This window comes from Anolis carolinensis, chromosome 3, assembly GCF_035594765.1.
Source record: "Anolis carolinensis isolate JA03-04 chromosome 3, rAnoCar3.1.pri, whole genome shotgun sequence".
NCBI lineage: Eukaryota > Metazoa > Chordata > Lepidosauria > Squamata > Dactyloidae > Anolis > Anolis carolinensis.
The window spans coordinates 126,462,453-126,480,064 of NC_085843.1; the positions used below are offsets into that span (position 1 = coordinate 126,462,453).

Consider the following 17,612-nt stretch of genomic DNA (forward strand, 5'->3'; position numbering starts at 1 on the left):
TTCAAATGGTGGAGGAATACATCAAAATAGTTGTGGAAGTTATATTACCTGGCTCAGTTATTAATAAACGAAGCCTAAGACTTGCAAAGGCAGCTATAAAGATAAGATAAGATAAGATAGTCGGGTGTAAAGATATACCATTAAATACCGAAGTCAGAATTATGAAAGTTGAATGGTGAGCAAAGCCTGCAGGGAGAAAATCAACTCATTTTAAGTGTGGCACTGGGGGAAAGTTCTGTAGATACCATGGACTGTCAAAAAGATAAATGAATGAGCCTCACAACAAGTGAAGCTTGGACTTTCACAAAAACAAAAAATTGTTAAACTGTACTTTAGACATATCATAAGATGACATGACTCACTGGAAAAGATGTTAATCCTTGGTAAAGTTTGAAAGCAGTAGGAGAAGCGAAAGATATTCTGTAGGTGGATAGGTTAAATTAAGGAAGCCATGGTACTCAGGGCCCTTCCACACAGCCCTATAGCATAGAATATCAAGTCAGAAAATCCCACAATATCTGTTTTGATCTGGGTTATCTGAGTCCACATTGCCATATATTCCAGTTTAAAGCAGATAATATGGGATTTTATTCAGCTGTGTGGAAGGGGCCTCACTTTGCAAGATCTGAGCATGATAGTTAGTGCCTGGGGCACCTGACAGTCTCTCCATTGTAGTTTGTTGTAGCTGTGTGCCTTCAGGTTGTTTTTGTTTATGGTTACCCTAAGGTGACCACATCACGGGGGTTTCTTGGCAATATTTGTCTTTATAGATTATCATAAGTCAAAGGCAACATGATGGCAAATAATAATGCCATTAACAAAGTTTAGTTGATTCCAAGGTTAAAATATTTTATTCAACCAGTAAAGGCTCCCCAAGGCTGGTTTTAAGGGTTTTGGTGGCCTCCATTTTTTAAAGTGTCCCAGGGCAATTTACTTTCTCTCCCCTCTTCCCCCATTTTGAATCCAGAAGAGCTATTTTGGGACGTCAGTCAAATTGCCCCTCCCCAAAGAGAGAGAGGGAAAAAATGACATGCAGTTCTCCAAAGTCTTTATAGATGATTGATCCTCCCAGTTATTCGTATTTGTACAACCCTTAAAGGCTCCTGCTCTGTCTCAGAAAACTGAATATTGAAGCTTTTAAGTCTTGGATTTTTGTTAGAATTCATATAGGATACAGTTATGTAAAGAAAGGGAAAGATAAATAAGCCTTTGTAAGATAAGTTAGAAAAGAAAAAAAGTGTTCTTGGTGTTTAACACCACTTGAAAACCATTTCTGGAGGTTTCTTAGGCCTCTGGAACAGACAATTGAATAGATCTACATATTGGCAGCCACTGCTCACAGGGAGATACATCAATGGGACTATCTGTATTGAAGCCCATGGTTTGTTGCTAAATCTGAATGATTGGTTTGTTTAAAACATTTTTAAAATTTTAACAAGCCAAACAGTATCTTACTTTAGATCATGAGTTGTTTCATCTGAATTGAATTGGTGAATGAACAGAAATGCTGGTGGTTTTATCTTATCATTTCCAAAGCTTTTGGAATATAATGCTTGGTTTTTCCAGGTTATTCTAACCTGGGATCTTGAAGTGAGTTGGTGGGCAAAGGGTCCTCAGAAGCACTGCACTGCATATCATAAGGTCTGGAACTGATTTCTTACAGGTTGAAATAATGATTCCCCATCCACTCTCTGTTACTAATGAACTACTGAGTTATTGTTTCCTATAACTACTCTGTTTCATGTTTCTCCCTTCTAAAACTTTGTACAAAGCAGTAGAGGTGGCTCAGCTTCTTTTTACAAGGCCCTTCCACACAGCCATATAACACAGAATATCAAGGCAGAATAACCCACAATACCTGCTTTGAACTGGAATATCTGAGTTCACACTGTCATATATCTCAGTTCAAAGCAGTTTATGTGGGATATTATTCAGCTGTGTGGAAGGGGAACACAGTCTGGGTCTAGTAGAACTTTGTAGAGATTGCTTTATGTGACATGACAAAGGCACAGAACTGCCTCTACACTATGGAACTGCATAACAATATTCCATAGCTTAAGCTGTCTAGAGTTTCTAGATATACAAATTTGTTTTTATCCTGGTCCCCTTCTGAAGATTTTGGTAGAATAAAATGAAATATAGGCAATACCTATTTTAACATTAAACCTAAGCTAGTAGTGCATGGATCATTGAAAATAGATTAACAGCCTTTTGATGACTAGACAAAATGTAATTAAGATATTTTAAGAGATGTGAAGTTAAGGGGAGGGGGAGACAACTCAGGGAAATTAAGAAAAAATTACTTTTTATGGTCTTTTTCTATTTTTTAGTGAAAGAAACAAAATTTTGAGGACTGCCAAGGAAAAAAACTGTTTTCTCATTTGAAATTCCATTAGTGTTGTTTTTAAAGACAAAACTTTGCTGAATTCCCATGGGTGGTTGATGCCAATGTAAGGGTAACTTATGTCAGCATGTTACTTTCTTGACTGAGGTATAGCAGCACTGAATCAACAGAGCAGCTCAATCTCCTGACTGGCAAATACAATCTTGGCCAAGATGTTCAGTAAATATCATAGATATTCAAATCCAATGTGTTTTTTTTTACTGCCTTGTAGACCTTTTCCCCATATTCCTTAATATTTTTGGTTTTACACCAAAAAATTTAAAAATATAGAGGCATCAATTTTTTTGCTGAATTCAAAGTGCTGGATTTGAGCTATAAAGCTTTATGAAGTTTTGGAACTCAGTGTCTGGCTTTTGATATGTCTCTTCAGAGAATCTGATCAGCTTGGAAATCCCTCTCTTCTTCTTCTTCGTCTTCTTCTTCTTCTTCACTCGTTCAGTCGTTTTCGACTCTTCGTGACCTCATGGACCAGTCCACGGCAGAGCTCCCTGTCGGCCGTCGCTGTCTCCAGTTCCTTCAAGGTCGAGCCAGTCACTTCAAGGATACTGTCCATTCATCTCGCCCTTGGCCGGCCTCTTCTTTTTTCCTTTCATTTTCCCCAGCATCATGATCTTCTCCAAGCTTTCCTGTCTTCTCATGATGTGGCCAAAATACTTCAGCTTTGCCTCTAGTATCCTTCCCTCCAGTGAGCAGTCAGGCATTATTTCCTGGAGGATGGATTGGTTGGATCTTCTTCCGGTCCAAGGCACTCTCAGGATTTTCCTCCAGCACCAAAGTTCAAAAGCGTCTATCTTCCTTCGTTCAACCTTCCTTTGTTCAGCCTTCTACAGTTCTTCAATGTGAAATTCCCATAGTAGTGAAAGGTGGGGGGTTGGCACCGGATTAAATTTTGTCATTCTCTAGGTCTTTAAAATATTATCTAAGGATCTATATTTTTTTCAGTAATACAAGGTTGTCTGTTTTAATATTTGTTTTGTTGGTGATGTATTCGATTTTTTAATTCTGGCAAGAGAATTCAATACCAGTGCGATGGGAGCTCTTTTCATAGGTGCCATCTATCTTGCTTCTGAAGATACAGTTACCTGGGGAAGGAATTGGATAATCTCTGCATGCGGCCAGACTGATGTGGAAATTGAGAAGCCCAGATAAATAGGTGAAAATTAGCTGTAAAATCTAGTCTAAAACCTTTCTTGGATAGTCCTTTACCCTTTTTAGGTCCCTAACTGATTTTGAGGGCATTAACATCTCTTTAAAGATTGGGCATGTGGAAAAATAAGTAAGAGTGTTTATTCTATGGAAACTAGAAGCAAAACACACGTTCTTGAAACAGAAGCCAAAGGTGAGCCTAATGTGTTATTCTTCTTCATTGAGGTAAAGAATTTTCAAAAGTGAAAGTAATTTTCTTATTATTTGTTTTCAGAATATTTTTTATTCTGAATAGAAAAGAATTAAGACTTGATTTGTCCTCAGATACTTCCGTTGCATGATAGAATAATTGAAGATTTGTTTTGTCTTTTGTTAGAAGAGACTATTTGAATTATTGGCTTTAGAGTTCTGGTTTATCAGAAGTGAAGCGGTGCAGTGCTACCAACTGTTCAATTGCTAATGAACCTAGCAGGAGTAGCTCAATGAAACATGGACTTTCTGTTGATTGGTGATTGTGACACTCTGGCTTGTCTCTCTCCATGTACTTCCAATTGTCACAATAAACTAACCATGACCAGAAAACTTGGGGTTTGTTTATTGGCCCTCTGGCAATAGATGGGACTGACTTTCCTTTGGATAAGCTACAACTCTTCAGAATTCTAGGTTATTTTGGTGTCAAAACAGGCCCGGAGTTTTGCTTCTTATTGCTCTATATAGCTTGCAATTCTTAAAATGTACATTAATTTTCATTTATTTTTTATTTTTGTCCACATTTAAAAATGGTCTAGTCAGCTGACAAACATAAAATAATTAAATGATTTAATTATTAGAAAAATGAGAATAAATAGGAAACATCAAAATAATAGAGGCCAAATTAAAGAAATGTAGCATTCATATAAACTCTTATAACTGCAGTTCTGTGCATACTTTCAGAGGAATAAAAACTATTGAATACATTATCATTAACCTCCACGTAAGCATACAAAGGATTGCACTGCACATGACTGAAGATAGATATACTCCAACCACTAGATGGAGGCTTAAGAAAGCATTTTAAATTATGCATTTCTTGAATTATACTGTCTTCGAAAAAATATCAGACTTTATGGACTTGTAACAGCAGGTTAGAGTTCAAAGCTTGTGTCTGAAAGGAAATGAGATTTTATTTAATATTTTTACTAGTGAGGTCTCATATTTCCATTGAATCCCATAACCCAAATTATTTTTGACAGCAGGGAGTCCTGTCATGCTTATTATTGCTGAATCTTGTTGGTTAGTCCCCATCAAAGTAGATGTTTTGAATCAATTACTGAATGGTGAGTTACCATATAGATAAATCCAGTTGATTGAATGGCTCTCTTTGGTCAGGACTAACAATATATTTTGCCCCATAATTATGGAAATACATGAAAATGTATTTCATGTTATTAGGCTCTAGGAAGAAAGTTGGGTAATTGATGATAGCTGTATAGCACTTACTGTAGATTTACTAAGAATCAGTTGCCTACAAATTAATACAAGAAGGAAATGATTAGTGTGTGTTGGAAGGCGACATTATGGCAAAATATACATACACAATATTTAGAGTGTATAGAACTTACTCAACATTACAATATACAATAACATAGTGAAACTTATGGGACCTAATACAACATCAAGCACACCAAATCTGAATCAACATGGGCATTTGGAATGTTATCTGAATGTGCAAGGATGAGAATTACACAAAAGAATTGTTTCAGGACAGTCACAAAATAACAGCTTCTCCTCAGTTTCCCCCCTACCTAGATAAAGTGACTATTCTCCCATATCCAAAGATGCTTTGGGTCCAGTGACATTTCCTTATGCTGCCTTCCCATTGGCTGGATTCCTTGAACAATCAGTCATCTTTCTTTGCTTTGCTCAAAAATAAAACAAACAATAGAATTTTATGGTAAGTTTTGGTCTTCCTTGCATCATCTTGGAATTTCATGAAAATTCCAAGCTTTTCAGTGAAAACTGAAATCCTATCAGGATTTCACAGGGCTTTGTGAAAGAGAGAGTGGCAGCCGTGATTATACCAGTTCAGATACAAGGTCTGACTAGTGATTCCTTCCCTGGATAAGGGGAGAGTGAGAAGACCACCTACAAGAGTCTGAAAAATTTGCCCCACTGTAAAATTTTTAGAATGCAGATTGAAATCATAAAGTTTAACAAAACTGTGTGGAAATAAAGTTCTTAAGTGGGTAAAGGACACAGTAACATGAAATGTAAGATTTGTTATTTTAAAATATATTTTACAAGTAAAATTGATTAAATAAAGACACTGATTTGTCTTGAGAAAAGCGAATTGTTTTTAGTGGGAAAAGTATCATTGGAAGTTATCCTAGTAAGAGAACATTAACAATGGGCTATGTCATTGCTATATTATAGTGGAAAAGTTGCTGTGCAGGTGGAAGTGTTAACTCGTTTAGAGCAAGAAGAATGGTAATGATGCAACCTCTGGTAGATGAATGTTTTATTTTTTAAATAATTTTAATTGAATACAGTAGAGTCTCACTTATCCAACATTCGCTTATCCAACATTCTGGATTATCCAACACAGTAGTCAAATGTTTTTGTAGTCAATGTTTTCAATATATTGTGATATTTTGGTGCTAAATTCGTAAATACAGTAATTACTACATAGCATTACTACATATTGAACTACTTTTTCTGTCAAATTTGTTGTATAACATGATGTTTTGGTGCTTAATTTGTAAAATCATAACCAAATTTGATGTTTAATAGGCTTTTCCTTAATCCCTCCTTATTATCCAACATATTTGCTTATCCAATGTGGCCATCACCGCTCCCCTGGATTGCTGCAGCGCCCACCAGGGGGCGGTAGCGCCCACTTTGGGAATCACTTCTCTATGTCATTATCTTTAACCATGAACACAATCTTCTTAGCTTTGTACAATATCTATGTTGGCATGGAGCCCCTGGTGGCGCAGTGGGTTAAACCCTTGTGCCAGCAGGACTGATGACTTAAAGGTTGCGTTGCTGACCTGAAGGTTGCTGGTTTGAATCGAATCCGGGGAGAGCTTGGGTGAGCTCCCTCTATCAGCTCCAGCTCCATGTGCGGACATGAAAGAAGCCTCCCACAAGGCTGGTGAAAACATTAAAAACATCCCCTGTGTAATATCCTTGCAGACAGCCAATTCTCTCATATCAGAAACAACTTGCAGTTTCCATGACTGAATGGGGATTTGAACAGTGGTTTTCAGAACCACCCAAGATTTGAACAACTGTACCACACTGACTTCTTCAAGGTCATGGTAATGTCACTGAAAAATCTTAATGGAATGGGACATTGATATTAAAATTGTGTCCCTCTTCTCTCCAGATCTGTATTTGTCTGATTAATGAAACCTATGGGAATGGCCCTCTTTCCCACCAATGAAAGCAATGTAGGTGGGTTGGCATAGCAGAGCACCTTTTGAGCTGTTGCACTTCCATTGTGAAATGCCCTCCCCTTGGAAGTCAAATTGGTGCCAGCATTGGTTTCTTACAGGTATCATGCTGAAGATGCTGTTTACTAAATTAAGCCAATTAATTTTTTCACATGCACATGGTTTAAATTGTCTTCACTTGTTATTCTGTTTAATATGGCTTTAACATACTTAATTTAATGTATTGTTTTAATTTATAATTGATTTAAATTGGTTTATTCCTGCATTGTACTGAAATCACATGATTACAGGAATAAAAGAAACATTTTAACATCAATTGTTTAATTAATTAAAAAGCCCAGGTTAAAACAACTGAAAACAAAAATCAAAAACACATCTCAGATTCTCAGCAGGTAGTATGTTGCAAACGTTTGTGTTTTATTTTAACCTATGCATCTGTTTATTTCTCTCACAGTTTCCTTTATCATTTGTTTTAGAAATAAAATGGTAATAATTTGAAATACTTTATGAGAACAGCTGTTCAGGCTTTACGCTGTGTATTTTACTTTAGAGAGTCCATGGGTGAGAAATCTGACATGCCAGGGTCATTGGAAGTTCAGATGTCTGTTTGTTGTTTGCGGTTCCAGATGAACGAGAGCTCTCTATCTTAGTGGTGAGGGAGGAAATACAGAGTGGTAGAAAAAAGTTAAGAAATAGAAGCTATATGATACCTTGCCTGTTTCACAGATTTAGTGCAACAAGTTTTCTGTGACACTCCAGGTTAAACACATTCAGCAGTATCCATTATCTAGTCAGGTGATGGTATTGGAAGATTGGAAGGAGATAGTGTTCATTTGTATATGTGAGTTAGAATCCAGAAGTGTATACTCTTGACTTCATGTCCAGTAGAGATGGCTGGTATCTGGACACGATTAATGCATTTTACAAGACACTACCAGATAGCAAAGCAAAGCAAGATCAGTATGGGAGGCATACTCAGCTATGAAGTCCTTCCATAGGTGTCCCTCCATGTAATTTAGGGACTGCTTAAAATCACAGCTATTTGTGCAAGATTTGGAGATACATGTTGTTAACTAAGATATACCTGTAGATATGATGGCAGGAGATATATCAGTAGAATCTCCTGTTGTTTTTTCAAAGCTATAGCATGGTTGGAGAATTAATTTTCACCTCTCTGCTGATTTTCCAATTTAGACGCTTCCCTCCAAAGCTACAATACAGGAAAAAGTGTACCAATACATGTATGTTTTGCTGTGTATTGAGACAAGGAAGTCAATTGGGCTAATGCTACAAGGGCAGCCCTGGCTCTTGTTTTCTGAATTCAGGCACTTTCCTTATGGCTCCCCCCCCCTCCCCGATCTCCTTCATTATTGCATTAATTTTTTCCACAGTAAAAGATTTACCTTTGGTTATTCATCAAAGGTCTGTATCATTAAAATTTTAAACTTGGGTTTTAGAATAATTTTACTAAAAAACAAAATGTGTTAATTTTAATACAGGCACACTCAGTTAACAGAGCCTCTGACAAAGAAGCTCCTTTTTTCTGTCCACCGAACCCCATCTCTATTCTTCCTTGTTCTGTGTACAGCTGGAAGTTTCAACAGTACTGGAATTGGGAGAGCGTTAAAGAAAACGTAAAACATAGACTTTCAATGTTTATATTGCAGTAGCATGTGTACAGTAAACAGTGCAATAAAGCTTAAGCTGGGAAACATATTAGTTGTGTGCATGTACCTGAAATAGGCAAAGTAATGGCGACTGCCTTTAGAAACCCACACTCAGCTTCTATGGGCAGCAAAACAGTGAAAGGGAAAAAGTGAACTAGCCTTGCCTCATCAACTATTCCTATCATGTTAGAAAGTGTAAGCTGTAAGTTTGGTCACCAAAATGGGAATCATGAAAGAAAAAGAAAAACCCTCTAGATTCATTTTGGAAGGACCTTCCAAATGCTCTGTAGAAGTCTCAAAATGTTTTTTTTAAATTTATGTAAGGCTTGCTTCTTCTGATTGTTTAATTTCACATGCAGAGTTAATTTTGAATAAAAACTTTAGTGAAACATGTTGAACTGTTCTTTGTTTTTTCTTGGCATAGGATCCTGTTCTATTTTTGCTGTGTTATTTCTACATGTAGTACCAATTTTCCTGTTAAAAAAGTCATGTCCAGGAACACATTCACTTTATTTACTGGGGTATTATGCACCTCATACTTTAAGCAAAAATTTTTAATTTTCAATTCAGTGTTGGACATTGGTTTTAAAAATGTATTGTCACAGATATTTATTCAGAATTATTGTCAAATTTTGCAATCCAGTACTTTGTGGGCTTACTCAGAAATAAATGTCAGTGTTTAAAACATTAAGTGCATTCCATGTGAGTTTAGGACTGCAGAGTTATCAGTCCAGTTGCAAAGATGCTTACACAGTTGCAAGTGCCACTGAGTTTAGTGGGGCAGTGAAAACCCGTAATCAGAGTTTGTTTGAAAGGTGCAAAAGATAAAAAGAAGTGTCCTTTATCTTCTTCTCCACAATATGAAGAATTGCAAATTCTTCCTTCATCTAGAAAAGTGAGGAAGGCAGAATTTATATTATGCTCTCTAGTGGTTTTCTATTAGTAGTACAGGCATATATGATTATTTGAAAATTGACTTGCATAGTAGTACATGTTAAATTGTCTCCATGGTAGCAGTGAATCTTGGTTTTTATATAAAGGATAACATTTCTTGTCATTTAAAATGCATTAGAACACCCCACCCACCCCCCATATTTAGGTCAGCAGTGAAACGTCGTCTGCTGGTACGACTTCTAAGCTAAGCATTCTGGGAGAATATTTTCTTGCAGCAGATGAGAGTTCTTTGTGCCTGGAAGTAGAAGCTGCAGCAGTATCTTTGTCTGCTTGGATAAGATTTGAAGACGCTTGACAAATAGGAATCAAGGCATTTTCTTCACCAATACTATGTTCCTGTCTATTCATATTAATAGAATTTGAGAGAGCATTCTGTTTGAGAGCGCATTCTGTTTGAGAGAGGACTACTTGGTGAGGTGTGGCTCTTGCTGAAATCTCCCCAGGATTTTTGGCATTTTGCTAAATAAGCTTGCAGTACATTGACATTTAATATAAAAAGATATTAATTACTGGATTTTCAAAGATGGTGAAGAAGAGTATGCTTTTGAAGCAGAGGAATATATTTTGCTAAGAGAACATTTAAATAGAGAAGCAAATTTCAGTGCATTTATAATGGGTTGCACAACTAGTGTGGTTCTATTTAAAGGCATTCGTACGGTTATCGAAAGGAACTGTTCATATATTTGTAAATATCAAGGAGAGAATAATGCTTTGGATTATACTGGAAATAGTTTGATGACAGAAGACTCAGGAATACTGATCCATTCATTCCTGGTAACTGTTGGCTTGTTTTAATAACTGATTTAATGTGGTGATATATGATGTCTGGTATTTCTAAACTGTGATTTTCCTAAAAATAATGTAATGACATTTAGTCTATTAGTATTCTAAATGACTTTCTGAATAGTAAACATTTTAAATGTTTCTGCTCTTACATTGTTGAATGCAGTGATGAGCAATATCTGTGTAGCTGTGCTATAGAAATTTGTAGAAGATTTCTTGTTGTTATACAAACGTTCAGAACATATGGCTGAAGATGCAAATATTACCAGGTTATAATTAAGAGTAGAAGATGTGGAAAATAGAAATAAATTATTAGTTTTGTCTATGTAATTATTATGGTTGCTTGCAAAGATAAGTTAAACAAGGAGAACGTAAACCAAGTGCAAGTTGAGGCGACACTATCTGGAAATCCAAAACCTCAAACCTCTCAAAACTGAAACTTTTTGTCACCAGCCACCCGCTTCCATGGTGGTGGTGCTCCTGTTCATATTTCTGAAATGTTGGGAGGCATGCATTGACCATTTCACAAATCCATAGTCTCACTCCAGCTGAAGCAATAGTCGTAGATGAAGCCACTTGACTTTTCCTAGGTACTGTACTCGAGTAATATCAGGCATACTACTAATGGGAAGTGGACTGCATTGTGGATTGAGCAGTTTCCCCACTGAGCCACAGGTTACTGCCATGTCAGCCATGTCAGTAGAGGTATGCAAACAGAAAAGTAGTGCTCTCCCCACAACCTGCACAGGATTCCTGATTTTTCACCATTTTGCTGCTCCCATTTTTCCCTTCCTTCTCTACTCCTGAAGGAATCCAGAAGCCCACTTCAAAGTGGCTGCCATGAGTGGGCACAGGGAGAACAAAGGGCAGAGCATCTCTCAATCAAACTCACAAAACTTACAGTCCCCTGCTTCCTGAGCCACCATTTATTTGAGGAGAAAATAAGGCAATGCCGCTTACTATAGAGAGTGGGGTGACTGTAGTTTATGGCCACAGATGCTCTTATTTCTCATTTAATGTTGGTGGAGAAATAAAGAACCTGGAGGGCCACTGAGTAACAAAAGGACGAGCTTCTCCCCCCCCCCCCCCCTCTGGTTGTAAACCAAGAAAATTGTTGGGTTGCTATGAGTTTTCAGGGCTGTATGGCCATGTTCCAGAAGCATTCTCTACTGATCTACACATCTATGGCAGGCATCCTTAGAGGTTGTGAGGCAATGTTGGAAGCTAGGCAGGTGGGGTTTATATAGCTGTGAAATGTCCAGGGTGGGAGAATTGTCTATTTGAGGCAAGTTTGAATGTTGCAAATGGCCACCTTGATTAGCATTAAATGGCCTTTCAGTTTCAAGGTCTGGTTGCTTCTTGCCTGGGGGGAATCCTTTGTTGGGAGGTTTTAGTTGTCCCTGATTGTTTCATGCCTGGAATTTTCCTGTCTTCTGTGTATTGTTCTTTATTTACTGTCCTGATTTTAGAGTTTTTTTTTTTAATACTGACAGCCAGATTTTGTTCATTTTCATGGTTTCTTCCTTTCTGTTGCAATTGTTCACATGCTTGTGGATTTCAATGGCTTGTCTGTGTAATCTGACATGCTGGTTGTTAGAGTGGTCCAGCATTTCTGTGTTCTTAAATAATATGCTATGTCCAGATTGGTTCATCAAGTTCTCTGCTTTGGCTGACCTTTCTGGCTGAATTAGTCTGCAATGCCTTTCATATTCCTTGATTTGTGTTTGGGCAATGCTTCGTTTGGTGGTTCCTATGTAGATTTGTCCACAGGTGCATGGTATACGGTAGACTCCTGCAGAGGTGAGAGGATCCCTCTTGTCCTTTTCTGAACATAGCGTTTGTTGGATTGTAATCTTGCATGTTCATTTCCCTGTGAGTTCTCAAGTTGGATTCAGTGGGGCTTGATTATATATTTATTATATTCATTAGTTAAATAGCTGACCTTGTTCATATGCTACTTGTGTATGAGATGCGTAGCTGGAGAGAAAGCATGCACACACATATGCTCAAAGCAGATATTCCAAAAACTGAAAAAGACCAAAGACCAAAACTCTTCTGTGTACAAGCATAAGGGATACTCGACCTGTAGTTGATATTCATGTTGATATTCATTCTATATTCTATATTCAGATGCTTCTAAGGTATGCATTACTTACTTTCATGGAGAAAGGATAGCACCTATTTTCCAATCTAGTTATGCTTGTTGGCATTACTAGTATGTGAAGTTAGAAATGTAACAGATGATAATCTGGAAGTCCATATAATATGTGCATGATGAATGTGCATTCTAATAGTTTCTGAAGTTCTTTGAGGATGAATATAGTACTTGATTGTATTCATTAATTTTAAGCATGACTGTCTTAGGCTGAAACAGTGGTGTCATCCAATCTCTTTAAAGGTGCAGTTTAAGAAAATGGCAGGCCACAATCAGGCCTTTCTTGATCTCAGAGAGGAAAGTTTTATATTGAAAAGTAAAAAATAGAGATAGAAAAAAGAACACAAGCTTGTTGGAGCAAAAAGATGGAATCCCAAATTGAGCAGCCACATTTACTTTTATGGATTCACAGTACCGTGCCATCCTTTTGAGGCATTTCTTAACCATGGAATGCTTCTGGAACATGCCCATACAGCCCAGAAAACTCACAGCAACCCAGTGTCAAGCTTAATTGGTCAAGTGCACTAAGATGATTCTACATCATAGCTTACACCATCTTATCTTACACCCTCCTTGTGTTCAGTTCTAATCAACCAATATTTTTAGTCGCAGTCCACCACGTGCAAGGCTATTGTTGATGTAAACAGGGTGAAGGAGGAAATCGACTTTATCTGGTTACCAAGACCATCTGCACCCAACAGGGCTACATGTGGTCTCACTGGTGTTACCATCCTTCCATCAGTAGAACTTGGAAATACAGTTTTCTTTTTCTTGCTCCAGCCTTCCATCTACCACCAGATGGTAGAGGTTTGACTAGGAGAGAGGAAGAAAGCTCTTCTCATTTTGATGGTCAGCCAACATTGTAATGTTGATTTTAAGCCAGGCTTAGGGGCCTTCAGGGCTGTGTTTTTTTTGCCTCATGATGGATCAAGGGTGGAGAATGTCTGCTCCGGGAAATCATTTAGTCTGTTCCAGCACTTGCCCCAGTCCATGCACTTAACTTGGCTCCTGTTGCTCCTCTGAGTTGCCACACTGGGCTAGGTGCCACTTACGTTACTAGAACTGAGCCACTTCCAGGTTCTTATCCTTGCACAGGGACATTATGCTTCTTTTGCTCTTATTTTTGCCTGTTGAACTGAAGCCGGTAAGTGTGTATGCAGGCAGGCAGCTTCCTGTGCTGCGTAGCCTTTGGAATTTTCATGTAATTTTACTTTCAATTAATTATTTATTACTTACAGTATTTATATTCTGCCCTTCTCACCCCGAAGGAACTCAGGGTGGATCACAATGCACATATACATGACAAACATTAGACATACAACATATATAGATAGACACAGAGGCAATTAACATTCCAGTTTCTGGTTACATGAGGGTATGCTTGATTCCGGCCACAGAGAGAGCTGTGCTTCACTGTCCACTTGTGACACTGAGTCCTTGATGGAGTCCATCTTATTCTTCCGCACACTGCTGGAAGGTTTTATGGTATCATAAATTAGTTAATGTAACTTCCCCGCATAAAGCGGTACCCATATTTTCTACTCAACAGATGCAACTGTCTTTCGGGCTGCATAGGTCAACAGCAAGCTAGACTATTTAATGGTAGGGAGCTCACTCCAACCCGGGCTGGTTTCTCTCGGTCAGTAGTGATTTATTGCAGATGGCTTCTAACCAGCTACGCCACAGCCTGGTCCTAATTGTGTAATTTATAATAATATTTTCTTTTATAATTATTTGTTTGTAATAATTAATTAACGGTATGGTCTACAAATGATGTTATCCAAATGGCCCTTGACAGAAAAAAGGTCCCCCACCCCTGATTTAGAGATTTGAATGAGAGAGAGGAAGAATGCTCTGTCATTGTGATAGTCAGCCATCACTGTAATGTTTGTTTTAAGTCAGGCTTTTTACAGGTAATGGTAAGTTACACTCCTTGCAGATGTCCTGGGCTTTCACGTTCAGGGCTTTATAACTAGTAACTGTGACTTTTAATGGAGATTGGAAACAAACTGGAATCCGATGTAGTAGAATAAGATCAATGCCACATGGTCCACAGGATGCAATTTGCCTATAACTTTTTCCGCTAGGTGACTTGGGAGACCTGATTTATGATATTCCTCATTTTGATGTTTGCCACTTTTCACAACTGGATTTAATTTCTATATTTGCTGCTGCAATACTATGACATTGGTGATTTTTTTTGTTGAGTTTCAGTTTCATTGGGTTTCTCCAAATCCAACTTGTATTTTTTCCTGTTTTCTTTTGTTTGGTGCTATGTGGCATTACATTTTCTTCCTGCCAGGAAAGCAGTTATTCAGCTCTAGGACCTGTAAACCACCAATCCACAGAGCCTCTGTTTTAATTTGAAATCAGTATCTGTTGTCCAGCTCATTATAGCATTAGGGCACTTTTCCAGCACTTGCATATCAACAGTCAACCCCAATGATAAACAAAAGTAGAGTTGACTATTATTAGCATCCAAACAACGATGTAATCCCTTGTTCTCATATGAGCAGCATAGGATAATGAACTACAGAGGGGGCAAGATAGAACCCTGTGGCATTCCACAGTTTAATGGCTGCGAGACTGAAATAAAATTTCCTAGTGTCATTCTTTGGAGCTGACTTTACAGATTGCTGAATCACCTTAACACAATTACTTCCACTGCCATATGGTGGAGCTAGTCTGGTAGAATATCATAATCAACAGCACTGAAAGTTATTGAGAGATTCAGGAAGATTAATAGGGAAGAACACCTCATGACTTCCTCATGGAATAGGTGGTCAGTCAGTGCAATCTGGACAGTTTGGGTATTGAACTCTAGCATGAAGCCAGACTGAAATTATTTTGGATAATCTGTTTTTACCAAGAACACACAAGTATCTGAAGGTCTTGAAACAGAAGAAATAACGTTTCCTCTAGCCTAGCACCTACCATAAGTCCTGATCTTTTGGGAAAGTTGTGTCTCCGAAGGAGCAGAGGTCAGATGACAAAAGCCTTATCTCCACTCTTGCTGGAAACATCTGCCATTGAGATTTGCTTCCTTAACAGTTGAGTGATATAAAATTGTGATGTTGGTTGATTTGGTCTATCCTGTGTTCACCTCTTGAGACTATAAAATTGTTTTTTAATAATCACAAAATATGGCGTGAAGAATGCCACAGATCATTTGCATGTTTATATATAAATAGTTTTCAGAATGTAATGGTTTTATTATATAGGCATCTTTCACTTAAAGAAGTAGATCTGTTCCTGGATATTAATTCTTTAACAGGCAGAAATAACATGGAAAGAATTGGGATAGGTTCTTACACCACAAAAAATCAGAGTAGTTCTGCATGTTTCAGCAAACCGTTTTATTCAAAAGTAAAAAAAATGTGTTATGTTTGCCATAATCAAAATAATTTTGGACCTTCTAGAGACTATTATTATTATGTTTATTATGTTTATTTATAAAGGCAGTCCCCAAGTTACAAACATCTGACTTACAAACTACTCACAGTTAAGAATGGGGGCGAGACAACAGGAAGTGAGAGAAATCTACCCCAGAAAAGGTTATCATTGGGAAAAGGGGTTTCAACTGAAGCTTTATCTCCAATCCTTGTTTCTACAACAAACCAAAATTTTCAAAATCCAATAATCACAGGGAGAGAAAGTGAGGTGAAATCTTCTGAATAAGGGCGCAGACAGCAAAACAAACACCACAGGGGTGTTAACCCTTCCCAAAGCTAAAAAAGATATATTTTAGCCTGGAGTTACATTTGAAATATTCACCTGTTCCGATTTACAAACACATTCAACGTAAGAAAAAACCTACAGAACCTATCTTGTTCATAACTTGGGGATTACCTTTGCCCTGCTTTTTCTCTCCACAAGGAAACTCAAAGCAGCTTACATTAAAAGCATTTTAATATAATTTTAAATGTAAAAATATGCAAACATTAAAATAGAATTAAATATAAATGGTATTAAAGCATTCATAATTTAAATCCATAAAAACATAAGCTACCTGAAGGGTTTTTTTTACAAAATGAACCCAGAAATAAATACCTTAAAAGAACCATATCCTATCTGTCTTTGAAGCTAAGCAGTTAATTCTTGGATAGGAAACTGCCAACAAATAGCAGGTGCTGCAGGTTATATTTCAGATGAAGAAAGTGGCAAAGTCGCCCCTGAGTATTTCTTGCCTTAGAAAAACCTATGAAATTTATGGGGTCAATATACATTGACAGGTGACTTGAAGGCACATGCACACAAACATACATGCCTGTGCTATGTGAAACTCTCAGTATTCTGCAGATAGAACAGGAGGCTTAAATGCCTGGGACTGTGTTCTAAAATCAGGCTTTTGTGGGAATTGTTTTGACTGCAAATAAGGGCCTTTTTATAAAGTTTTGTGAGTGAGATATGAATGAAGTTGGTGTTTTATGATTTTTAGTACAATAACAAATGTCTGTATTTAAACTGTTTGGGGTAATGCTAATTTAGTGTGTTAAATGTTTCCAAATACAATGCCTCTTAGTATTTGTTCAATTGGGGACTCATTATAATTCATTTTTTTGTTCCTAGTATTTTCTTTACAGTACAATCCATTGTCTCTTTACAGTACTAACACATACCAGTAATAATGTACAATACTAACACATACTGCTCATGCACAACATTCATGCATTGTCTAATAATTGAATATGCATTGTGATAACAATGCTTCTTCCTTCTCTACATATCTTTTCTAATAAAAAAACAGTATCTGTTACTATGCATATTGGTCTGATTAACCTCCTCACCCTCCAAACAACCAGTTTTACAAATAATATACTTTATCACATTTTCCATGAGAACCAGAATTTAAACATTATTAAATAATTGGTACTGAATTCATGTATTCTAACAGCCTCTGATGCTGAGAAAATGTGATTTTGTCAAAGTCACTCAGTAGATTCCCATGTCCAAGCTGAAATTTTAACCCTGGGGCATCTCTGTACTGGCCACTCAATGCAAAGGGCACCAAATCTGCTCCATGGTGGCTGATCCAGGGTGATGTGGAGCAAGGCTACCTTACCCGTATT

The 17,612-nt window shown here is 37.4% G+C and overlaps 1 protein-coding gene across 15 annotated transcripts in view; it reads left to right on the forward strand.

Annotated features, from left to right (window-relative positions):
- dock9 (dedicator of cytokinesis 9) overlaps nucleotides 1-17,612 on the forward strand; it is a 144,460-nt gene that overhangs the window by 11,737 nt on the left and 115,111 nt on the right. For 3 of the 15 annotated variants that reach the window (XM_008106944.3, XM_062975487.1, XM_062975491.1), the window contains exon 1: nucleotides 9,796-10,379. The exons of 5 other annotated variants lie outside the window; for them this stretch is intronic. In XM_008106944.3, coding sequence (XP_008105151.2) covers nucleotides 10,218-10,379 — 162 coding nt within the window. In that variant the 5' untranslated portion in view covers nucleotides 9,796-10,217. Of the gene's footprint in view, nucleotides 1-9,444; nucleotides 10,380-17,612 lie in introns of those variants that run through there. 7 more of the 15 variants (XM_008106952.3, XM_062975484.1, XM_008106946.3 and 4 more) reach the window with 5 other exon arrangements.